This window comes from Gossypium raimondii, chromosome 4 (genome assembly GCF_025698545.1).
Source record: "Gossypium raimondii isolate GPD5lz chromosome 4, ASM2569854v1, whole genome shotgun sequence".
Taxonomy (NCBI): domain Eukaryota; kingdom Viridiplantae; phylum Streptophyta; class Magnoliopsida; order Malvales; family Malvaceae; genus Gossypium; species Gossypium raimondii.
The window spans coordinates 591593-617568 of NC_068568.1; the positions used below are offsets into that span (position 1 = coordinate 591593).

General features: G+C 33.3%; 4 protein-coding genes across 5 annotated transcripts in view; all 4 read right to left on the reverse strand.

Moving 5' to 3' along the window:
• Positions 1 to 25976, reverse strand: part of LOC105779347 (ankyrin repeat-containing protein ITN1) — a 59445-nt gene that overhangs the window by 20062 nt on the left and 13407 nt on the right. The window lies entirely within an intron of this gene.
• Positions 4570 to 7077, reverse strand: LOC105779174 (ankyrin repeat-containing protein NPR4). The gene is made up of 3 exons (XM_012602917.2): positions 5857 to 7077; positions 5300 to 5757; positions 4570 to 5194 (listed from the first exon to the last, which is right to left on the reverse strand). Exons 1-3 carry the CDS (start codon positions 6743 to 6745, stop codon positions 4637 to 4639), a joined length of 1905 nt encoding a protein of 634 aa, XP_012458371.2. The 5' UTR covers positions 6746 to 7077; the 3' UTR covers positions 4570 to 4636.
• On the reverse strand, positions 9184 to 14484 carry LOC105779173 (ankyrin repeat-containing protein ITN1). Of its 2 annotated transcripts, none has more exons than XM_052629040.1 (3): positions 13676 to 14484; positions 9889 to 10373; positions 9184 to 9751 (listed from the first exon to the last, which is right to left on the reverse strand). In XM_052629040.1, the coding sequence occupies exons 1-3, from the start codon at positions 13971 to 13973 to the stop codon at positions 9227 to 9229; spliced, it is 1308 nt and encodes a 435-aa protein (XP_052485000.1). In that variant the 5' UTR covers positions 13974 to 14484; the 3' UTR covers positions 9184 to 9226. The 2 variants fall into 2 exon arrangements, with proteins under 2 accessions (XP_052485000.1, XP_052484999.1); XM_052629039.1 differs by lacking the exon at positions 13676 to 14484 and adding an exon at positions 10450 to 12159.
• LOC128040378 (uncharacterized) lies at positions 12345 to 13657 on the reverse strand. The gene is made up of 2 exons (XM_052629048.1): positions 13115 to 13657; positions 12345 to 12977 (listed from the first exon to the last, which is right to left on the reverse strand). The coding sequence occupies exons 1-2, from the start codon at positions 13433 to 13435 to the stop codon at positions 12915 to 12917; spliced, it is 384 nt and encodes a 127-aa protein (XP_052485008.1). The 5' UTR covers positions 13436 to 13657; the 3' UTR covers positions 12345 to 12914.

The window sequence follows — 25976 nt, forward strand, 5'->3', positions numbered from 1 at the left end:
ACCAAAAGTTCTGAGATGAGCCAGTGATGGCTTGAATCCAAACTAGGCTTCAAATGGAGTCTATTTTGGAGATAGACTGCAGTGTTAACTGCTTCAGCCCACAAAGTTTTAGGGAGATTCTTCTCAAACAGGAGGCATCTTGCCATGTTCATCAAACTTCTATTTTTTCTTTCACTTACCCCATTCTGCTGAGGTGTATACACATTAGTCAGCTGATGTTTGATGCCTGCTTCTTCACAGTAAGCTTGGAACTGAGCTGAGGTATACTCAGTTCTATTGTCTGACCTCAGTGCTTTAAGCTTGCAACTGCACTTCGATTTCAACAATGACCTTAAACTTTAGGAACACAGATGCAACTTCTGATTTCTGCTTCAGAAAATAAATCCAGCAGTATCTTGTAAAATCATCAATAAAGAGAATAAAGTACCTCTTCTCTTTGAGAGACTCGGTCTTCATTGGTCCACACACATCAATGTGCACAAGCTGCAGCTTCTCTGATGCTCTCCATGTTGTGCTTGTAGGAAATGGCAGTCTCACCTGCTTTCTTTGTTGACATATCTCACAAAGTTTATCATTCTTCACTGAATCGATGAAGTTTTCAGCTAGCCCTTCATTGACCATTTTAGCTATGGATTTGTAGTTTGCATGTCCAAGCCTCTGGTGCTAGAGCCTTGAGTCATCAGTGAAGGCTATACAGGCTGGATGTAAGTCATTTGACCAGTCTACTTCAAAACACTTGTCAGTCATAGTGACTGTTATGAAATTTGATCCATTGGGGTTAAAAATTTGGTATTCTTTCTTCTTAAACACAACTGAGTAACCTTTCTCAAGCAATTGAGTTATACTGAGAAGGTTCCTATCAATTTCAGCTACCAAAAGTACATTTGAAATGATTTTGCCACTTGTAGGGGTACAAATCAGCACATCTCCTCTTCCTTCAACATTTATGAACTGACCATTTCCAATTTTCACCTTTTGTTTTGCAGGTTCTGTCCAAGGTCCTGAAAATAGTTGCATCTGGTCACATGTGGTTTGTGCAACCACTGTCTAGAAGCCAGCCCTTTGAACCCTTCTTTTGGTTTGCTGCACATGACACAGTAAAAACCTGTTCTTCTTGATCACTGCTTTTTTCAGCCACTCGAGCTTCAGCCTTTAGTTGTTGAAATTGATTCTGCCTTGGTTTGCTTCTGTTTTTGCAAACCTTTTCAACATGGCCCTTCTCCTTGCAGTTTTGGCACACTGCATCTGGTCTAAACCAGCATCTATCTTCTAGATGACCAGCCCTTTTACAATGTCTGCAAGATTGATCACTGCTCCTAGCAGCATCAGGCTTAGGCCTATTTTTCCAAAACTTTTTACCTTTATGAGCATTGATGCTTGAGGCTTCTTTAGTTTTGGCTTGAAAAGCCCCTTCCTGGTGCTCCTCTTGTCTGCTGGCTCTTCTTTGCTCTTGTGCATACAAGGCATTGATTAGCTCAGTTAAGGAGATAGTTGTCAAGTCCTTTGAGTCTTCGAGGGATGAAATTTTGGCTTCATACCTCTCTGGTAAAGTGGACATGACTTTCTCAACTATTCTAGCTTCACCGAATTGCTCTCCAAGGAGCCTTATGCTGTTTACTACAGCCATAATTCTGTCTGAATACTTCTTGACTGTTTCAACCTGTTTCATTTTGAGATTCTCAAAATCCCTTCTTAAATTTAGTAGCTATTGTTGCCTTATTCTTTCAGTTCCTTGAAACTCTTCTTTAAGTTTATCCCAGGCCTCCTTTGGTGTTTCACAGGCCATGATCCTCATAAAGATCACATCTGTCACACAATTTTGTATGCATGACATGGCCTTGTGCCTTTTTGTTCTTTCATCAATATGCTGCCTTATTTGAGCAACTGTTGGATTAGCTCGAAGAGGTGCTGGCTCAGCATCTGAGTTAACTACTTCCCATAGATCGAATGCTTGCAGGTAAGTCCTCATCTTAATTGCCCAAATGTTAAAGCCCTCTCCATTGAAGACAGGTGGTAGAGTTGAAGAAAAACCTGATGAAGCCATAGTTCTCTTGCTGAGTTATAATAGGTCCTCTAAGAATGTTGCTCTAGATACCAATTGTTGGAGCTAAGAGCAACTAACAACAAGGTTTAGCAGGAAACTTGCAAAACAAGGATCGAGACTTGCGGCAAAAACAAAGCAGAAAATCAAAACAAATTTTAAAGCAAAGCTAAAATAGAGAGCATATGGATGAAGACTTGATTGAATTCATTCAAAAAACTCAAAATGGCACTAAGCCAATACATAAACCAAGCTTACAGCTTGTCAAAAGCAGTAGGTTAACCTAATCACAACCTACCACCACTAAGTAGCATAGTAACTTGAGCTAATTAACTTGTACAAATGAACAAAGCTGATTAATCAGCTCACTCACCATCAATTTTACATCAAATATAAACCTAACATAGTTAAGATTGAACTAAGTTGCATTACATCAACTTAAAATACAAAATGTTGCAACAACATGCTTCTGGCTTAATGAACTAGCTGCTTCTGCATGTGATGGCCCTTGACTATTTTGGTTGATGCATGCTGACCATGCTACAACATAACTGCTGCATGCAAACCTGTTCTACCGTGGGGGCCGCCATGAGCTGTTGATGTGAATTTATCTAATAATAGAGTCAACAAGTGCCCAGATCCTCTCCTCCTAGCTGCTATGTAAAGTGGAGTCTCATGTTTTTTGTTGGCAGAAGAATACGGAAAACCAGGGTCTTCAAACTCCAACAATGCTTTCACCACTTCGACATTGCCACACCGTGCTGCTTTATGCAAAGCCGTGTTGGATTCCTAATCCCTAATCCTCAGCATCTTACTTGATTCATTCCCGGCATCTCTAAATCTCCATGTCTAGCTTTTGCACAAGACTTGATTAGAAGTTTCACAATAGCAGAATGTCCATAACTTGCTGCAACGTGCAAATGAGTTTGACCTTTAGCATTCGTTTGGAGTAGCAGTGACGGACACTTGGTGAGAATTTTTTCGATAAAATCTTATCTTTTTTCTCCTCTTATCATAGTAATGAAAATACTCAAAGATCGATAGAATGGTACATATTCTACGGGGAATAATACATATAGTACGGGGAGGAAGTTGAGTATTGAGCTAAATCTGTTAAAAAGCCAGGCAGCAATCTCCTGCCATACCAGCCACATTAGCAGATTGTATTGTAGGTTATTATATATGTTAATTCAAAAGCCAAATATTCATATCAATATGTATTCTACCAGACTTAACATGTGTTTATGTAGTCTTATGCGCGATCTCACGTGTGACTTCGTGTTTACATAGTCTCATGCGCGATAACAAGTGTAACTTCGCAAGAGAACATAGGTACCCATCTTGCGAGATCAATATGCGATTTCAATAAAAAACCGACCCATCCAACTTAAACCCATTCGAGAAATAATAAACTTTAAAAAGATATTTAATAACTTTTTGCAACGTTTAGAGATATAATTATTAACAATAAAAATATATTTAATCATATCCTCTGACATATGCTTATCTAAATGCATGCCTTATATACATTTATACAAAGCTTTAAAAGCTATCCCAAGTAATGAATTGCAAGAATTAGAAATTTAAGCAATGGCTTTAGCACCACCTCACTAATATCATTTTCTAATTTTCTTTTATTTTATTTTGATACCATGTTTAAGATTATCTCTAATCTCTTTCTAACTATTAAATAAGAAGATAAACACGTTTCAACACGCTTAAATCCATGTCTATCTATATTGGCAACAATATCAATATTAACTAAATTAAGACTCAGTCAACTTTTTTATTTTTAGAGAGAAACCAAAAGAAATATAATTTTTTTTGCATCATGTTCAAAATTTTATAAATTTATTATCATAGATTTTATGAATTTAAGTTTTATAAGCTATTTGGTTTGAGTACAAAATTAAACATTGAAGTCAAACGTAGGTATCAAAATGAATGTTGAAACCAAACTCACCTACCAAAATATTAACCCAATAAAAGTTATGCTTCATTTCGTTTCTGAAAATAATTTTATTTTTATTTTCTATTTTCATTTCCAAAAATATTTCATTTTCTGCTTTTTAAAATTTAAAAACATGTTTGATAAGTGGAAATATAATTTTGTTTTCAATAATGAAAACTTGAAAATATATTATTTTTCTATAATAGAAATATAAGAAACAACAAAAAAAATTATATTTATATGGATTCAAACTAAAGGACTAGATTTAATTTCAAAAGGCTGTTGAGTCACGATTAAGAAAACAAGAATGAAAACTTCTATTTTTTGAAACCAAACGTAACTTCTATTAACTACCAGAATAGGATTTACTTTCGAACAAAGACATAAATGCGTTAGTCTAAATTAATAATACGTATTTTTAATTATTATTGTTGTTGTAATTGTGTATTTTAATTAATTAGGATGTGTGAGCTATAAGGTGCATCTTTCTTTCAACAATTTAATTTGTTTATAAGGGATTAATGTCGTATTTAATTGGGTCATTATTTAAACTGTCACAGCAAATGTGGGTAAAACATTTTTAAATCACACTTATTTTATTAGTGTCACATATAATACAATATTTGTGACAAAATTCTTTATTATCACAGAATCATCTCCACCCAAGCTAGTAATACTTCTATGTAATAACAGAAATATAAGGCAGGACAGATGAAACATGAGGCGATGGCAAGTCCATGAGAAGGTTTTAAAACCACATAACTACCTGTGCTGAAAGCAATCGCCGTTGCAGTTGTTGCATGACTAAGGAGATTAGAAGCGGACCGAGTTTGATATAAAGTTATATCAGTTATCCAAAAAGGTATTCTTGATAAAAGAAAATCATTAACCCCAAAGTGGATGGCGAGGGCACAAATAGAGAAAATAAAGGCCAATGCATTTGTTACCACAAATGCTTTAAAGGCTATTTCATGAATCAGAACAGGAGTGCCCTGCTCTAACCCCTTTTCACCCTTGAAACCACCTGGAACAGTTATGGCTGCTGCGAATGCCACAGTGGCTATAAGTGCTGCCACTACTAAATTAGTATCTCTTGATTTCTCCAAGCTTTCTGCAGAGACCGTTCGTAAGTGAAAGGGTAAAACCGGGAACTCTGCTACTTTTTCACGTGCAATATCTTTCAACATGTCTTCAATTGGCTTCTGCCATACCAGCCACGTTAGCATATTGTATTGTAGTTATTATATATGTTAATTCAAAAGCCAAATACTAAAAAAACCATAGCCCATAGTCATAGAAATACACACCTTTTCTCGCAGATCAGCCGTAAAAGGTTGCTCATGTCGAATAAAATCACTCACTTTGTCTGGTGTGAATCCAATGTCACCTTCCAAGTTCCTTAGATTTCGGAGTGATCCATATTCAGGCTTAGTACCACCAGGAATGAAAAGAAAATGGGGACTGTCTCTAAAAGCCAGGTAATGAAGTAAACTCAAACCTCTTTTGTCCACTTTATCACAACAATCAGGACAATAAAAGAGAATCTTTCTTACTGTTCCAAGATAACCTTGCCTGGCTGCCATAAGAAGGGGTGTCATCCCCAACTTTCTATCACCTATATAGGCAGCTGATACATCCGTTTTTAACAGTTCTTCCACAACGGAAATGCAACCTAAGTGTGCAGCATAATGAAGAGGGGTGTGCCCATCTTCATCTCTTTCCTTTATCAAATTCGCATTCTTCTTTAGTATTATCGTTGTTGCCTCTAAATCCAAGCAAAAAAAAAAAAAAAAGTAAATAAACCTTTTCTTTATTTATTACAAACAAAAAGAGAAAATAATATGGAACTAACTCATTAACATACCTGCAATATCTCCAGCCATAGCTGCTGCATGCAAAGCTGTTCTACTGTGGGGGCACCCATGACCAGTTGAATTCGATATTTCTAATAATATACTCAGCATGCCCGTGTCTCCTCTCTTAGCTGCTAAGTAAAGTGGAGTCTCCTGGTTTTTGTTAGCAGAATACTGAAAATCAGGGTCTTCATGCTCCAACAATTCTTTCACCATTTCAACGTCGCCATACTTTACTGCTAAATGTAAAGCCGTGTTAGATTCCTGATCCGTGATCCTCAGCATCTCTCTCACTGCATTTACTTGACCCATTTCTAGCTTCTCTAAATCTCCATCTCTAGCTTTTGCGCATGACTTGATTAGAAGTTTAACAATAGCAGAATGACCATTCATTGCTGCAACGTGCAAGGGAGTTTGACCTTTAGCATTCGTTTGGAGTAGTAGTGACGGACACTTGGTAAGAATTTGTCTGATAAAATCTGATCTTTTTTCACTTTTTTTCTTAATAATGAAAAACCACAAAAACAAAAGGATGAAAAAATATAATTTGGGGAAGGATCTAGTTCTTGAGAGAATTCCATTAGAAAACCAGGCAGCAAGCTCGTGGGTTGCCAAGTTAACATGGAGCACGTTGTCATGGTTTGGGGTCTTTTGCGATTCAAGGTCAAGCTCCTGGTAATTATTGAATACTTCAATTTTTCCTTCTGCTGCTGCCTTATACAACGAAGCATCCATGTAAGTGATGTTCTGTTCACGCTCCTCAGGTTTAGGGGCGATTATAGGGCGGGGCTGCCATCGGACCCGACGCAACTTTCGGACCCGGCGCAGCCATCGGACCAGGGGCGGCCATCGGACCCGGGTCTGCCATCGGACCTGGTGCTTTGCAAGAAAACTTACCATTTAGGCCCTCTAAATTTTTTAAAATTTTAAATTAATAAAAATAAAATTATACTTGCGCCTCTCTAAAATTATAAAAATTTAATTTAATACTTTAAAAATTATAAAAATATAAACTATAAACAATTAAAATTTTATTCAGCCCTTAAAATATTGTTCTAGCTTCGCCCATGTAATCACAAGCGGATAGAAGCACGATGTTTGCCGATAGTTCCATTTTTGTTGATCTACTGCACAGCTTTCTTCCTAGATAACACCAAACAAAATGTAATTAATTAGCTAGGAACATTCTAAGCTCAAGGAAAAAAATATTTCTACAAATTCATAAATTTACCAAATGCCTTGCCTATTTGTTGCCTTTCATTCAAGTCACAACTATATATAATTCCATAGTTGAACACTTTAGTGTTGCGTAAAGAACCATCATTACCATAGGAATACAACTTCAGCAATGCTATTCTTGCTACTTTTACTTTAATCGAAATATCATTCTTCTACCTTATTCTTGTCTTCTTATGTGTTCAAATAAAGCATATTGTGATCTTAAAAAAAAAACATTTTATTTTGAGCAAACAACAACATTACCATAGGAATACAACTTCAACAAAATTTAAAGAAATTCAGTATATATATATATATATATATATATATATATATATATATATATCACTTATAATCAATATTTGACTTCAATTCTTTTATATATTAATGAAGATTTGTTTTCAAAATTTGCCCAACTAAAACAAATCCTTCAATCTAATTAATTGCACAATCTATACTAAAATTTTATTACACGTTTGCATGGAAATCATATATTTAAAATTACATAAAATAATTAATGAAATGTAAGGTTTAAAACTAATAATATAAATGTATGAAATTAAAATAAAATTAAGATTAGTTTTAATTGTGGGTAAAAGAAAATTTAAAAGCTAAATACATTAGATTAAGAATACTAAATACATTCCAATTGTTTATAACGGTAGTGTAATTTATAAATTTTATTAGTTTTTAAATAAAAAAGTAACCTCGTAATATTATAAACTATTTAGAATACGTAAAGGCATTTTAATAATTTTATTGACTGAATTGGTGTTGAGTTGACTCGTGTCATCAAATCAGTCACACACTTAAAAAATTAGTATAATACAAAAAAAATATTTACATTTATCAAAACATATTTTCCAATTTTCACAAAATAGAAAATAAAAACTACTTTTAAAAATGAAAATACAGAAAAACCTACCCTAAATTTGCTCCAAGTATAAAGGAAAAAGAAGATGGAGCTACAATTTCCCTTTTATTCTTCTTTCCGTGCAATTGTCTTTCACACCATTTGCAGACCATAGCTTTTGCTTTATTCAATGAGAAGATTTAAGAGTAAAAAGAGTTAATGTACTTTGTGATTTTTCTTTTTCAAATTGGTACATAAGTTTGGCTTCAACGTTTAATTTGGCGTCTAATTTTTTTCAATTCGATATTTTAATTTATTTTTATCATAATTAAGTGCCTAAATTTAGCTTTAATGTTTCATTTAATACCTGAGCTTTTTTTGTCTCAATTAAAACACTTATGCTTTTTTTTACCATAGTACATATGTAAAATATTTATTAGGCGTATGAAGTCATTTGGTTTGAGTATCAAATTGAACATTGAAATCAAACTTAAAAGACCAGATATTTATTTTTAGTTTTTACGTTTAAAATTATGTGTCAACATTTTATTTCCTTAAAATTTTCATTTTAAATATAGCTGCATAAGATTTGAAATGACATTTAATAATTAAATTAACACTTTTAATAACAAAGTTAAGAACTTGATTGATATAACATCGATAGTTTAAATACTTAATTAAAATAATTTGAAGTTCAAAGACTAATTTAGAACAAAAGTTACAATTTATGATGTTTGGTGTAATTAACTCATCCTGCCCCAAATTAAAAAAAAAACTAAAATTATTCATTGTTGGGATTTATTTACGCTTTCGAGCAATTGATTAGTTCTATCGTTTTCAAATTGTTAAATACATAGAATTTATAAATATGGAGTGTTAAATTTGTTGAATTATTTAGAGTTAGGATCAAATTAATAGAATATATAAGTATTGAGGACTAAAAGTGTTGTTATATCAATTTAAAAAAGGTCACTCCGTCATTTTCCTTTAATAATTTAATAGAGAGTAACCAAAATAAAACTGATCGAAAACTTTAGTTACCAAATTTGAAATTTATTTTAATAATTTGATGAATAAAATAGAAATATGCTAATAGTTAGATAACTAATGATATTATTAATTATTATTTCATTTAAATTTAAATTTTAAAATTTATATTTGATACATTGGTTTTAAAAACCGAAGAAACAAAATGGTCACAACAATTGTCATAATAGAAATGAAATATTAATAAATCACACTGTCATAAACAAAATTTATCGGACGAAATTCTTTATTATCACAGACATCTCCACCAAAGCTTGTGATTGTTAATAGTAAAACAGTAAAAAAAAAGCAGGGCCGATGAAACATGAAGCGATGGCAAGTCCATGGGAAGGTTTTAAAACCACATAACTACCCGTGCTAAAAGCAATTACCATCGCAATCACTGCACGACCAAGGAGATTAGAAACGGACCGAGCTCGAGATACAAACATATCAGGTCTCCAAAAATTTCGTTTTGATAAAAGAAGATCCACAATCTCAAAGTGGATGGAGAGGGCAGAAACAGAGAGAATAAAGGCTATTGCATTTGTTACAACAAATGCTTTGAAGGCTGCCACATCAATCAAAAGGGGAGTGCCTCGTTCTGACCCTTTTTCAGTCTGCAAACCACCAGGAACAGTTATTGCCGCTGCGAATGTGATGGTGGCTATAAGTCCTGCCACTACTAAATGAGCATCTCTTGTCTTATCCAAGCTTTCTGCAGAAACAGTCGGTAAGGAAAAGTGTGAAACCGGGCACTCCGCTACTTCTTCACTTGCAATATCTTTCAACAATTCTGCAATTTGCTTCTGCCATGCCAGCCACATTATCCAATTGTATTGTAGGTTTATTATATATGTTAATTTAAAACCAAAATATTGATAAAACCATATTCATAGCCATAGAAATATAAATAGTTATATTAACTGTGTACAATTAATTTTACCTTTTTCTCTTTCTGCCCACTGTTCTCAAAAAATTTCCTCGCTCTAGCGATCCTAGGTCGATATGCATCATAAACTTGATGAGGTGTGATTCCAAGGGCATCTTTCCAGTCCATTAGATTTCTAATTGATGCACATTCCATCCGACTAAGTGTGAAAGAGAAAACTGCTATACTAGGATGATAGACTCTAAAAGCCAAATAATGAAGTAAATTCCAACCTCTCTTGTCCACCTTTTCACAACAATCTGGACAAAAAGAGTGAATCTTTCGTAATATTTGTAAATGGCCTTGCCTGGCTGCCATAAGAAGGGGTGTCATCTCCCACTTTCTATCACATACGTAGGCAGCTGATGCATCCCATTTTAACAGTTCTTCCACAACAGAACTGCAACCTTTGTGTGCAGCATAATGAAGAGGGGTGTGCCCATCTTCATCTCTTTCCTTTGTCAGATTCCCTTTCTTCTTTAATATTATCTTTGTTGCCTCTAAATCCAAGCAAAAAAAAAATGTCAATAAATATATTCTAATTTATTTCAAACAAAAAAAAAATTTGGAACATACCTGCATCTTCAGCCATAGCTGCTGCATGCAAAGCTGTTCTACCGTGGGGCCCCCCCTGACCAGTTGATTTCGATTTATTTAATAATACACTCAGCACGCCCCTGTTTCCTATCTCAGCTGCTAAGTAAAGTGGAGTCTTCTGGTTTTTGTTGGCAGAATACGGAAAATCAGGGTCTTCAAGCTCCAACAATCCTTCCACCATTTCAACATCGCCATACTGTGCTGCTACATGTAAAGCCGTGTCGGATTCCTGATCCGTAATCCTCAGCATCTCTCTGACTGCATTTACATGATCCATTCCCAGCTTCTCTAAATCTCCGTCTCTAGCTTTTGCGCAAGACCTGATTAGAAGTTTCACGATGGCAGAATGTCCATTCCTTGCTGCAACGTGTAAGGGAGTTTGACCTTTAGCATTCTTTTGGAGTAGCAGTGACGGACACTTAACAAGAATTTGTTCGATAAAATTTGATCTTTTTTTACTGTTTTTTTTGTCAATGGAAATCCACAAAAACGAACGGAAGAATAAATAGAATAAGGGCAAGTATCTGCTTGACAGAATTCCAATATAAAAGTTTGCATAATACTCGGGGGTTGCCAAGTTAACATGGAGCACGTTGTCATGGTTTGGGGTCTTTAAAGACTCAAGTTGAAGCTCTGGGTCACCATGGAATTCTTCAATTCTGCTTTTTGCTGCTTCCTTGTACAACTGCTTCCTTGTACAACAAAGCATCCATGTGAGTGATGTTCTCTTCAGGCTCCTGAGGTTCACAAGAGGAAATAAGCATGATGTCTATCGATGATCCCATTTTTGCTGATCTATTTCTTCCTGAAAACACCAAACAAAATTGAATTAATTAGCTTGAAACATTCCAAGCTCAAGAAAAAAAATGCTGCAAATTAAGAAATTTACTAAATGCCATACCTGTTAGTTACTTGCTTGCATATCCTCCATTCAACTCACCTACCATATATAGTTTCATACTTGGAACACTTCAGTATAGCGTAAAGAAACCACCATTATATTTTTTAATTCCTTACTTAATCACATTGGCATAGCATAATCCTCAACAATCCTATTCCTTTTATACTTTTACTTTAAACCAAAAAACATTCTACTAGCTTATTCTTCCTGTGTGTTCATCTAAAGCTGGTAGAATTTCCTTTTGTGACAATTAAAAAGAAAAAACAACTTCACCGTAGGAATACAGCTTCAACAAAATTTATAGAATTCAATCAATAGATATAAAATATACATCATTAATAATCAATATTTTAATTACATCCTTAAATTATAGATATAAGGTCCTTTCCTTACTAAAATCATTGATATACTATAGGAGGATAAATGTGTTACCTATAATCCTTTCTGAACTATTAAATAGGAGCATAAATGTGTTTCAAGATGCTCAAACTCGCATCCTTCTACATTAATAATAATACTAATACCAACTGAACTAAAACGCAAGCAACATCATGACATGTATAATTCCTTTCTTGAATAACTCAGCATAGCGTAATACCAACAATGCTATTACTAATAACATGTGTTATCACGTGAAATGACATTTAATAATTAAATTAACACTTTTATAATACGAAAGAACTTGATTGATATAACATCGATAATTTAAATATTTAATTAACATAGTTTGAAGTTCAAAGACTAATTTAGAACAAAAGTTACAATTTGTGATGTTTGGTGTAATTAACTTTTCCTGCCCCAAATTAAAAAAAAATTATGTAATTATTTGATGAATAAAATAGAAATATGCTAATGATTTTAGTAATAATTATTTCATTTAAATTTAAGTTTTAAAATTTATATTTAATACATTGATGACATATAATTTTAAGAATAATTTTTAAGGGCCGAAGAAACAAAATGGTCACAACAATTGTCATAATAGAAATGAAATATTAATAAATCACACTGTCATAAACAAAATTCATCGGGACGAAATTCTTTATTATCACAGACATCTCCACCAAAGCTTGTGATTGTTAATAGTAAAACAGTAAAAAAAAAAGGCAGGGCTGATGAAACATGAAGCGATGGCAAGTCCATGGGAAGGTTTTAAAACCACAAAACTACCTGTGCTAAAAGCAATTACCATCGCAATCACTGCAAGACCAAGGAGATTAGAAGCGGACCGAGTTCGAGATACAATCATATCAGTTCTCCTAAAAATTAGTTTTGGTAAAAGAAGATTCCCAACCTCAAAGTGGATGGAGAGGGCAGAAACAGAGACAATAAAGGCCATTGCATTTGTTACAACAAATGCTTTGAAGGCTGCCTTATCAATCAAAAGGGGAGTGCCTAGCTCTGACCCTTTTTCAGTCTGCAAACCACCAGGAACAGTTATTGCCGCTGCAAATGTGATGGTGGCTATAAGTCCTGCCACTACAAAATGAGCATCTCTTGTCTTCTCCAAGTTTTTTGCAGAAACAGTCGGTAAGGAAAAGGGTTAAACCGGGCACTCCGCTACTTCTTCAAGTGCAATATCTTCCAACAATTCTTCAATTTGCTTCTGCCATGCCAGACACATTATCCAATTGTATTGTAGGTTTATTATATATGTTAATTTAAAGCCTAAGTATTGATAAAACCATATTCATAGCCATAGAAATATAAATAGTTACATTAGCTGTGTACAATTAATTTTACCTTTTTCTCTTTCTGCCCACTGTTCTCCAAAGATTTCCTCGCTCTAGCGATCCTAGGTTGATATGCATCATAAACTTGATGAGGTGTGATTCCAAGGGCATTGTTCCAGTCCATTAGATTTCTAATTGATGCACATTCCATCTTGCGACTAAGTGTGAAAAAGTAAATTGCTATACGAGGACGATAGACTCTAAACGCCAGAAAATGAAGTAAATTCCAACCTCTCTTGTCCACATTTTCACAACAATCTGGACAAAAAGAGTGAATCTTTTGTGATATTTGTAAATGGCCTTGCCTGGCTGCCATAAGAAGGGGTGTCATCCCCAACTTTCTATCACATACATAGGCAGCTGATGCATCCCATTTTAACAGTTCTTCCACAACAGAACTGCAACATTTGTGTGCAGCATAATGAAGAGGGGTGTGCCCATCTTCATCTCTTTCCGTTGTCAGATTCCCTTTCTTCTTTAATATTATCTTTGTTGCCTCTAAATCCAAGCAAAAAAAATGTCAATAAATATATTCTAATTTATTTCTAACAAAAAAAAAATTGGAACATACCTGCATCTTCAGCCATAGCTGCTGCATGCAAAGCTGTTCTACCGTGGGGCCCCCCCTGACCAGCTGATTTCGATTTATCTAATAATACACTCAGCACGCCCCTGTTTCCTATCTCAGCTGCTAAGTAAAGTGGAGTCTTCTGGTTTTTGTTGGCAGAATACGAAAAATCAGGGTCTTCAAGCTCCAACAATCCTTCCACCATTTCATCATCGCCATACTGTGCTGCTACATGTAAAGCCGTGTCGGATTCCTGATCCGTAATCCTCAGCATCTCTCTGATTGCATTTGCTTGATCCATTCCCAGCTTCTCTAAATCTCCGTCTCTAGCTTTTGCGCAAGACCTGATTAGAAGTTTCACGATGGCAGAATGTCCTTTCCTTGCTGCAACGTGCAAGGGAGTTTGACCTTTAGCATTCTTTTGGAGTAGCAGTGACGGACACTTAACAAGAATTATTCGATAAAATTTGATCTTTTTTTACTGTTTCTTTTATAAATGGAAATCCACAAAAACGAACGGAAGAATAAATAGAATAAGGGCAAGTATCTGCTTGACAGAATTCAGACATAAAACTTTGCATAATACTCAGGGGTTGCCAAGTTAACATGGAGCACTTTGTCATGGTTTGGGGTCTTTAGAAGTTGAAGCTTTGGGTGACTATTGAATTCTTCAATTCTGCCTTCTGCTGCTGCCCTGTACAACAAAGCATCCATGTAAGTGATGTTCTCTTCAGGCTTCTCAGGTTCACCGGAGGATATACGCACGATGTTTGTCGATGGTTCCATTTTTGTTGATCTATTGCATAGCTTTCTTCCTAGATAACACCAATCAAAATGTAATTAATTAGCTAGGAACATTCCAAGCTCAGGGAAAAAAAAATACTACAAATTCAGAAATTTACCAAATGCCTTACCTATTTGTTGCTTGCCTATAATATCTTTCATTCAAGTCACAACTATATATAATTCCATACTTGAACACTTTAGTGTTGCGTAAAGAACCATCGTTACATTTTTCAATTTCTTCCTTGAACACATTCGCATAGCATAATCCTCAGTAATGCTATTCTTGCTACTTTTACTTTAATCAAAACATAATTCTTCCACCTTACTCTTGTCTTCTTATGTGTTCAAGTAAAGAATATTGTGATCTTGAGCATAATGAGCATTGAATATTAGCTCAGTCAAAGAGATGCTCGAGAGATCTCTTGAGTCTTTAAGGGATGAGATCTTGGCTAAGGTTGCAATGACTTTTTCCAATATTCTTGCTTCACTAAACTGGTCCCCAAGCAATCTGATGTTGCTCAAAACAGACATAATTCTGTCTGAGTATTGCTTCACTGTTTCTTCTTCCTTCATCTTCAAATTTTCAAAGTCCCTTATCAAATTCAAGAGTTGTTGCTGTTTGGTTCTTTCAATCCCTTGAAACTCCTCCTTGAGCTTATCCTAGGCCTGTTTTGGAGACTCACAAGCCATGATCCTTGTGAAAATCACATTAAACACACTGTTTTGGATGCATGACATGGCCTTGTGTCTTTTGGTTCTTTCATCTGTGTGCCGCCTGATCTGAGCCACAGTGAGATTGACTCTTAGAGGTGTCAGTTCAACATCCGAGTTAACAACTTCCCACAAGTCGAATGCTTGCAGGTAGGTCTTTATTTTCCCTACCCAAATGTGGTAGCCTTCACCATTGATCACTGGTGGTAGAGTTGGAGAGAATCCGGATGAAGACATGATTTTTAGACTTGAAGAATGACAGGTCCACTAAGAAATAAGTTCTTGATACCAATTGTTGGAACTTAGAAAATAGATTGAAGAAATTTGACAAAAACTTAAGCTAAAAGGCTCGAAAAACTTGTTGAGCAATCAAGCAAAATATCAGACAAAGAACTTGAGTAAAGAACCAGAGAATGAAGAAGAATTTTGAGTGATATTTTCATTGCATTTGAAATCAGGCATATTGCCAATACATAAACCAAGCATTCAGGTGGTCAAAAGAGACAGACTTCACCTAATCCTCAACCTAACTCCACTAGGTATCCTTGAAACTTATAAAACATGACTTGCACACATAGGTAAGCTGATTTATCAGTCTATCAGCACCTAATTATATCAAGCTTACCAGTCTATCAGCACCTAATTATATCAAGTAAATTAACAACTTGGTTTAAATCTAAGTTACAAAACATCAATTTGAAAGTAACAAAATGAAACAGCAGCTTGAACTTCAGCTGCAACTGCATGGCTCGGGCAGCACCTCTGCTTCTTGGCTGCATGCAGGCCAACTTCAACAGACTTTTAGCATTCATTTGGAGTAGCAGTGACGGACACTTAACAAGAATTTGTTCGATAAAATTTGATTTGTTTTACTGTTTCTTTTATTAATGGAAATCCACAAAAACGAATGGAAGAATAAATAGAATAAGGGAAAGTATCTGCTTGACAGAATTCCGACATAAAACTCGGCATAATACTCAGCGGTTGAAAAGTTAACATGGAGCACGTTGTCATGGTTTTTGGTCTTCAGCGACTCAAGTTGAAGCTCTGGGTGATTATTGAATTCTTCAATTTGGCCTTCTGCTGCCACGTAAGCATCCATGTATGTGACGTTCTCTTCAGGCTTCTCAGTTTCACCAGCGCGTATAAGCACGATGTTTAGCGATGGTTCCATTTTTGTTGATCTATTGCACAGCTTTCGTCCTAGATAACACCAAACAAAATGTAATTAATTAGCTAGGAACATTCCAAGCTCAAGGAAAAAAAAAAGGTACTACAAATACAGAAATTTACCAAATGCCTTAACTATTTGTTGCTTGCCTATAATATCTTTCATTCAAGTGTGACAACTATATATAATTCCTTACTTGAACACTTTAGTGTTGCGTAAAGAACTATCGTTACATTTTTCAATTTCTTCCTTAACACATTCGCGTAGCATAATCCTCGAGCTTTAATTAAGGTAAAAGTCCTATGAAAGTTTAGGGTTTAGGGTTTAGATTGTATATTAACTTTTCTTTTTAAAAAATGAGTAAATTAGTCATTATTTATTAAATAAAAAAATAAACTGATCATTTCTATTAAAAGTTTTATCCTTTTCTATTGTTAAAACGGGCATAACAAACAGCATAGTTAGATAGTTAAACATGACATGCAACGTATCCCTCATTCTATCGTACATGGACTAATTTTTACCATAAGGACCAACTTGATCTTTGATCTAATATACAATGACTAATTTTTTTTTTTAGTAAATGGGGCAAAATGCAATACAATTAGTAGTACAAGTAAAAATTTAAATTAGTAAAGGTAAAATTACACTTTGACCCCCTAAAATGATAAAATTTGATTTAATCTTTTAAACATTATAAATATATAGACTATTCAAATGATGAAATTACTTTTTTATTATCATAAAAATTAAAATTTAATTTCGACCCTCTAAAATATTTTTTTCCACCTTTTGCGCCTGAGTACAATTATTTTTCATTAAAAGGAATCAATATAATAAAAAATTTGCTCCAAGTAGATGGAGCTACAATTTCCCTTTTGTTCTTCTTTCTGTACCTTTTTCCTTCACACCATTTATTCTTTTTGCAAATCATAGCCTTTGCTTTATTCAATGAGAAGATTTAATAGCAGAAAGAACGTTAATGTACTCGAGATTTTTTTTTTCAAATTGGTACATGAATTTTGTAACAGCCCGATTTTGGGCCTAGTCGGAACAGTGGTTTCGGGACCACAAATCCGACAAGGAAAATTTTATTTTTCTTATATTTTTATGGTCTACGATTTCAAGAAATGATTTTGTGAAAATTTCGTTCAAAAATTTCGACGTTTGGGCACTCAATTTAGTCAAAAGGACTAAATTGTAAAAAGTGCAAAAGTTGAGTTCTACAAGTTAGAGGTGTCTAATTATTATGAAATTTTAAATTGGAGGTCCTTAAATGGTAATTAGACCATTGGTTATTTATGGACAAAAATAGACATGGTTAGTAAGTAAGCTATTTAAGGGCATTTTGGTAAAATGCCTTAATTAATGAATAAAGACAAAATAACATGAAATAAATTATCATCTTCTTCAATTCTTTTCTTCATGGCCGTATGGAGCAAGGGAACACCATGGCTAGGGTTTGTTCATCTTCCAAGCTTCATGGCAAGTCCGTTCTAGCCTCGTTTTTCTTGTTCTTTGTATTTTTCGAATCCCGATAACTTGCTTAAGCTATCTCTACCATTAATTCGAGCTAGAATTTATGTTTGAAAAATTACCCATAGATGAAAAGTGTGAATTTTGATGTTTCATGATAGAATATGAAGCTTAGAATTATGTTAAACATTTTTTGCTAAGCGAGTTTCAGCGAAAACGAGTAAAACGACTTAATCGGTAAAAATACCTAATGTTCATAAGTGCACTTTAGATCAAGAATTTGATGTTTCTGTAGAAGGGAAAAATGTTCAGCATGTTATATTACATAAGAAAAATAAATAAAGTTTAATTTTTGAGCCTAGGGACAAAATCGTAATTTTGTGAAACATTAGGGGCAAAAATGTAATTTTTCCAAAATGTGATTTTTGGACTGGATTGAATAATTTGAATGTTATATAAGCTAAATATGTTATTATTAGTTAAGAAAGACAAGGAATTGACTTTGATTAGTAAAAAAAAAAGGAGAAAAAGTGAGAAATTTCCCGATTGAACATTCGAAATAAAAATGGGTGTTTTGAATGAAGTAACAGAAATGATTACATATGTGGTATGGACTATGTGTAGGCCACTATGTGAAAGTGAAAGTAATGGTTGAAGTGATTCAAATCGAATTATTAAATTGGTTATGGAGTTGAGTGGAAAGATTGGTATTATAATGTGTTATGGAGAAATTGTAAATTATTGGGAAGTAATAATCTTTGTGGAACTGTCGAAACGGTAAAGATTTGAGTAAGGTATCGATGAACACGTGTGTAGTACTGTGTGAAGGCTACTACATGTATCGATAAATAATGGTCACATGTGTAGTACTAAGTGAAGGCTACAATGTGTACCGAGAAGCTTTGGTCACTTGTGTAGTACTGTGTGAAGGCTACTACGTGTATCGATAAATAATGGTCACATGTGTAGTACTAAGTGAAGGCTACTATGTGTACCGAAAAGCTTTGATCACGTGTGTAGTACTATGTGAAGGCTACTTCGTGAACCGAAAAACTTGATCACGTGTGTAGTACTATGTGTAGGCTACTACGTGTATCAGAATGATAGGTCGCATGTGTAGTACTATGTGCAGGCTACTATGCGTACCGGATAGCTTCGATCACGTGTGTAGTACTATGTGCAGGCTACTACGTGTATCGGATAGTGATGGTCACCTGTGTAGTACTATGTGCATGCTACTATGTGAACCGGTATAATTGATTACAAAGGGTGGTTGCTGTGTGTTGAATCCACCGTGTATCTGTTATTATTCCGAAGTGTTCATCGGGAAATTGACTAAGTGTAATTGATTAATGAATATAGGTGTGGAATTGAATTGAATATCGACTTAGAAATGGAAAAGTGAATTTTGAATTGAATTGTGATTGAAAGTGAAAAAGTGAAATTATGAAAGTGTACATTTAGCAACAAAACAGTTTAGACAGCAACAGTTGTGTGATTTTGAAAAATCACCAAAAATGATGGAAATTGAATTATAGACTGAATAATATATTAAATTGAATCTGAATGAGTCTATTTTCACATAAAAGAAATAGAGCAAGCAAATGAGTTTTATATTATGAGATATTTGAATTTTAGTGAGACAGAGCTAGAATGATTTTGGAATCCACTGTTCTGAATTTTAAAATCACTAAAATTGTACAAAAATAATTATGGCTTGTAATTTACATTCTTGAATTCCTCATTGAGTCTATTTTCAAGAGAAATAAACGAGAACATCATTTGAATTTTGTACAAATATATAAACAATTTTTAGTGAAGAGGAGTCAGAGCTGTTGAGCAGTGAAATAAGGGAGAGTTTAAAGAATAAAATATACTAATTGGCTAAACCAAAAATTCTGAAAATTTTATGGAAAGAAGATATGTGAGTCTATTTTTGGGGAAAATTAGCAGAACTTAATTTAGAGCTCTGTAGCTCCAGATAAAAATAATTTGATGACTATAACTCGATTAGACAGTTTTAAATTTAAATATAAGTGGATAGTGAAATTATGTATAATGCTATTTAAGCATGTTTTATACATAAAGGATGTGAAATGGAGAGGAGGAGGAGGACAATAAAATGTATGAAAGAATTGTGTATAATGGTCATATGGCCAATTATAATCGGTAAATGTTAAATTGAATGGTAAATACGTATTGGTACTGAAGGAACTATTACAGTATTGAAAAGCAATTGATCAAATGTTTAAGAAATTTAGTCATGACACACACACATATATATATATATATATATATATGTGATAATAATGATATATGGATGATTATATCATTGAGTTGCATTGATTAATCCGGTTTATGTGATGAAAATGTCAAGAACATTTGTCTTTGATATGTGATGATCATGGTTTAAGCTCATATGGGAAAATTAAAGTTTCATAGTATGAGAGTGTGGTATTGAAATATATATGTATTGGATTGAGAAATTGATCTGAATTGTGAACATGAAAGATTGTGAATTGAATAAAATGGAAATGGAGCTTTGAATTACATGAGTAAGTATCGGGTCTCGTAGGCCCTATTTGTTATGAATATAATATTTTGAGGATATGTTGTAAAAAATTATAAAAGCATATTAAAAATTTGAAGAGTTTAAATTTTAATGAAATTTTGTAACTCGGTTTAATACGTTTACATGTGTAAGTGTTCTAGTAATACCTCATACCCTATTCCGGAGTTGAATACAGGTAAGGGGTGTTACAAATTTAGCTTCAATGTTCAATTTGGTGTCCAAATATTTTCAATTCGATACTTGAATTTCTTTTTGTCATAATTAAATGCTTAAGTTTAGCTTCAATGTTTCTTTTAATACTTTTTTTTGTCTCAATTAAAATACTTATGTTTTTTTTACCATAGTACACATGTAAAATATTTATAAAGCTATATGAAGTCATTTGGTTTGAGTATTAAATTAAACATTAGAGCCAAATTTAAAGACCAAATGGTATATTAATCCAAAAAAAAAAGAAAGGGTAAGCTTCCTTCGGTTCCTTACAATATTTTTTTTATTTCCTATTATCATTTTCAAAGAAATATTTCATTTTCTAATTTTTAATTTTTTCTCAAATTGAAAAACACATTTGATAAATAAAATTAAAATTTTGAAAACATGAAAAACATGGTATATTCTTTTTTCTATAATAAAATAGAAAGTGTATATTTTATGGATTCAAACCAATGTACAAGATTCAATATTTGAAAATTGTCAAAAATACTTTTATATTTATATAAATTTACATTTTATGGATTCAAACCAACATATAAACTAATGGTGCGTGTAAATATTAGCTCATTAATTACTTACGTTAAATTTATCGGAAGTTGCATCACAAATATTGTTTTGGATGCAAAAGACAATTTCTATTGGTTGTAATTTAAATGAATAGTCCATTAACTCATCTAAACATGATAAGTAAGTGATTCATATAAGGATATCATGTAGTCTAATGTCCAATAAGGAAAATTACTTATCTTAGCTACGAAATAGAATTGACTCTTAAATAGCGATATAGATATATTAGTCTTGATAAAGAATACGTTAAACTAAACACGAGATAAATTAAATTAAATTTAAATTTATTTAAAATTAATTTCCTCTAAAATTATTACTTCGGACTCCCAACATAAAATTCTTGACTTCATTCATAATCACCTGATATACGAACATAAAAGAAAATCTTGCAAACACGAGAGATTATTTAACATGGTACAAGGAAGCCACATGTCATAAGTAATATATATTTTTCTCAATCAAGAAATTATTAGTAATATCATAAAAGGACCATAACAAAAGTCCAAATACATACATCACTTAGTGAAGTATTGAAAATTGAATCCAAACGTGATAGAATTTAACAAAATTCAAACCTATAAGTTAAAAACCAAAAATTAACTCCTCAAAGCTATCACGAGAATTTGAACACAAAATCTAAAGGTAAACTAACTTTTTATCAATAATTCAAGAGACTCATTTTATTTTAAAATACAAAAATTAATTTAAAGGTCCTTACGAACCACTAACCCTAAACTAACAAACCTTACTACTCCTCGCCCCAATTTTGGAGTGTTACAATTAAATACAAAGATATGAATTTTAATTTACGAATGTAGACAACACATATTTAACAATGTGTTAATTTTTGGCATCACGAGAGTGCTAAAATCTTACTTTCACGTAACCAATTCCCTAACCTAAATATTTTTCTCTGGATTTCTATGGTAGACCCAAAATTATCTTTTTAAAAAGAATTTTCAAAATTTTGTTTTAAAATTTAATCGCCACTTTTCATTTTTAAAATAAAATTTCATGTTTTTCTTCAACCTAGAATCCTCATATTTTTCAATTATTTGTCAAATTAATTTTAATTATAACCGAAATTAATTACAATATATCTTTACTATTCTTTGATATTTAGTAAATCTTACTTTGCACAAATTGTGATTTTTTTTACCTTTTTCAAAATTTTAATAAGATAGACATATCTCAAAAAAAAAAAAAATTGAAGTAATGTTTATTCAAAGAGGTAACATTCGAACTAGAAATTGGAAGAATATTGTAATCGATGATAAAGTATATTGTCACATTTATATTTTATATATATAAGGAAGCATGCAAAATTAGCCACACACCAAAGAAAAAGGCAGGGCCGATCAGATATGAAACAATGGCAAATCCGTGGGAAGATTTTAAAACCACATAACTGCTTGTGCTGAAAGCAATCACCATTGCAATCGTTGCATGCCCAAGGATCCCAGAAACAAATTGAGTTCAATTTGAAACTGTTCGATGCCAAAAATTATATCTTGATAATATATTATCCATAACCCAAAGTGGATGGTGAGGGCAGAAACGGAGTATAAAAAGGCCAATGCATTTGTTACAATAAATGCTTTAAAGGCTGCCTCATGAATGAAAAGGGGAGTGCCTTGCTTTGACCTTTTGTCACTTTGCAAACCACCAGGAACAGTTATTGCCGCTGCGAATGCAAAGGTGGCAATAAGTGCTGCCACTACTAAATGAGCATTTCTCGTCTTCTCCAAGCTTTTTGCAGAGATAGTTGGCAAGCAAATGGGACAAATTGGTTCCTCCGCCACTTCATCATTCTCAATTTCTTCCAACAATACTTTGATTTGATTCTGCCATGCCAAACACATTAGCCGATTGTATTGTAGGTTTACTAAATATGTTACTTCAAAACTTAAATATTAATATATAAAACCATAGCCATGGAAATGTAATATATATATACACACCTGATGATGTTTCTCAGATAGAAATGCATTATAAACTTCTTGAGGTGCCATTCCAAAGTCACCTTCCAACTCCATTAGATTTATGACTGATACATTTACAATCTCAATGTAACCATACCTGAAAAGTAAAGGCCCTAATGTGGAGGAAGTGCCCTCTAAAAGCTAGATAATGAAGTAAATTCAAACCTTTGTTGTCCACTTTTTCACAACAATCTGGACATAAAGAGAGAATCTTTGAAATTGTTCCAGCATTAACTTGCCTGGCTACCATAAGAAGGTGTGTCATCCCCCTCTTTGTATCACCTATATAGGCAGCTGATACATCCCATTTTAACAGTTCTTCCACAACAGAAATGCAACCTAAGTGTGCAGCATAATGAAGAGGGGTGTACCCATATTCATCTCTTTCCTTTGTCGAATTCCCTTCCTTCTGTAATATTATCTTTGTTTCCTCTGAATCCAAGCAAAAAAAAAAAACTGTCAATAAATCTGTTCTTTATTTATTACAAAAAAAATATGGAACTAACTCAATATACCTTCATCTTCGCCCATAGCTGCTGCATGCAAAACTGTTCTACCGTGGGGGCCACCATGAGCTGTTGATTTTGATTTCTCTAATAGTATACTCAGCACGCCCGCGTCTCCGCTCCTAGCTGCTATGTAATGTGGAGTCTCCTGGATTTTGTTGGCAGAATACAGAAAATCAGGGTCTTCAAGCTTCAACAATCCTTCCACCATTTCAACATCGCCATATATTGCTGCTACATGTAAAGCCGTATTGGATTCCTGATCCGTAATCCTCAGCATCTCTCTCACTGCAGTTATCTTTCCCATGCATTTCACGTTAGAAGAGAAGAGAAGAAAGAAAGTTTTGCTTTCTTTACAATTTGGTCCTTCCACCAAAAATTTACCATTTTCACCTAGAAATCAAAAGAATTTCCATAACCATCAAGAGAGAAAGATAACAAGAAGACTATGGGGAGCTATAATATCAAGTTAGATTCAAGTAATAGAAGCTGGAGGAGAGAGAAAATCAAGTTAAAGGTTGAAACCAATAGGACAAGGTAAGAACATCAAGATTTCAACATATTTTTAAGTGTGATATTATTGAAAAAGTATGGAAATGATGTTATAGTAGAGTTTTCTTATATAAGGTCTTATGGTTTTAATATATTAGTGAAGGAAAATAAGAGAAAGTGATGGGAAATATTATAGAGAAAGGGAATAAGGGTGTTATAAATTTAGTAATCAACATTTTGCACTAAAACAGTTTTAGACAAAAGCAGTAGGTTAACTTTAAAAAATCACCATAAATCGTGGAAATCGAATTAAGTAGGAATAAAATATGGAATTAAATATTACTGAGTCTAGTTTCTCATAGAAGAAACAATGTAAGTAATGGAATTGTAAATCATGAGATATAATAAATTTTGTGAGACAAGGTCAGAATGAATTCGGGTTCCCTATTCTAAATTGGAAAAATCATTAAAATTTTAAAAAATAATTATGAGTTATAATTTATATTTTAAAATCCTTAATGAGTCTATTTTCAAGAAAAACAAAGGGGACATCATCTGAATTCTGTACAAAGAGATAATTAATTTTTAGTGAAGAGGGGTCAGAACTGTTAAATAGTGAAATAGGGAAAACTTTAAAGAATAAAATGCACTTATTTGTTAAACAAAAATTCTGAAAATTTTATAGTAATAAGATATGTGAGTCTAGTTTCATAAAAATTAACGTATCTCAATTCAGAGTTACGTAGCTCAAGATATAAATAATTTTGTGACTATGACTTAAGTGGACAGCTTTGAATGAACAAATAAATAAATAGTGAAATTATAGATAATGTTACATATAAGCATGTTATATACATTAAGGATGTGGAATGGAGAGGAGGAGGAGGAAAATATATGATTATTCAACTAGCATGAATTTTTATTAAAATGGCTAATTTGCATGTTTTAGGTTAAGGGACTAAATTGAATAAAAGTAATATTTTAAGGATAAATTTGTAAAATGTCAAAACGTGACCAAATTGCATGAAATGAATTTTTTATTATTTAAATTAATAAATTGAATGAAATGTTAATTTAGATCAAGATTGGGTGGAAATTGAGGAAAATAGAAAATTACAAAAATGTCCCTGAATTTTGGTATTTCTACAATTTAGCCCGGTAAGTTCGTGTAACTTGAATTATATTCTTAAATGCTTGAAATTTTTGTTATTGATGTGAATATGATTTGAATGTTAATTGTATGAAAATTGATGGAATATTGATATATTTGATAAAAAGGGGAAGAAATCCTGGTTGAATGGAAAGAAAATTCGATGGATCTCTGAAAAGGAATTGACGGTAAAAAGGGTCTAGCCCGGACGGGTGATCCTATCCTGATATAGCCCTCCTGAAGAATATGTGGAAAATGGATTTAACCCGGACGGGTAATCCGAATTAGGGTCTAAATTTAGCCTGGACTAATAATTCAGATCCAAACTCATTAGAGTAATTGTCATTACAGGGGATTTAGCCTGGACTGGTAATCCCGATAATACTCTATGAGTTTATATTACAGGGGATTTAGCCTGGACAGGTAATCCCACTGTAAGGATGAGGTTCACGAGAGTGTGCTCTCTGAAATAGAAATGTGCGCACACATGAATATGAATTGACGGACCCGAATTTGTACACTAAAGTGTACCCCTAAAAATCCATCGAAATTCTGAGAAATTCAACGGGATAAACATGGAAAAATAACAAGGGAATGGAAATCATGGTATTGATGAGCTCATCAATCATGGTATATATATTATTGATACATGGAATTATTGAACTAACTTGAATGTTG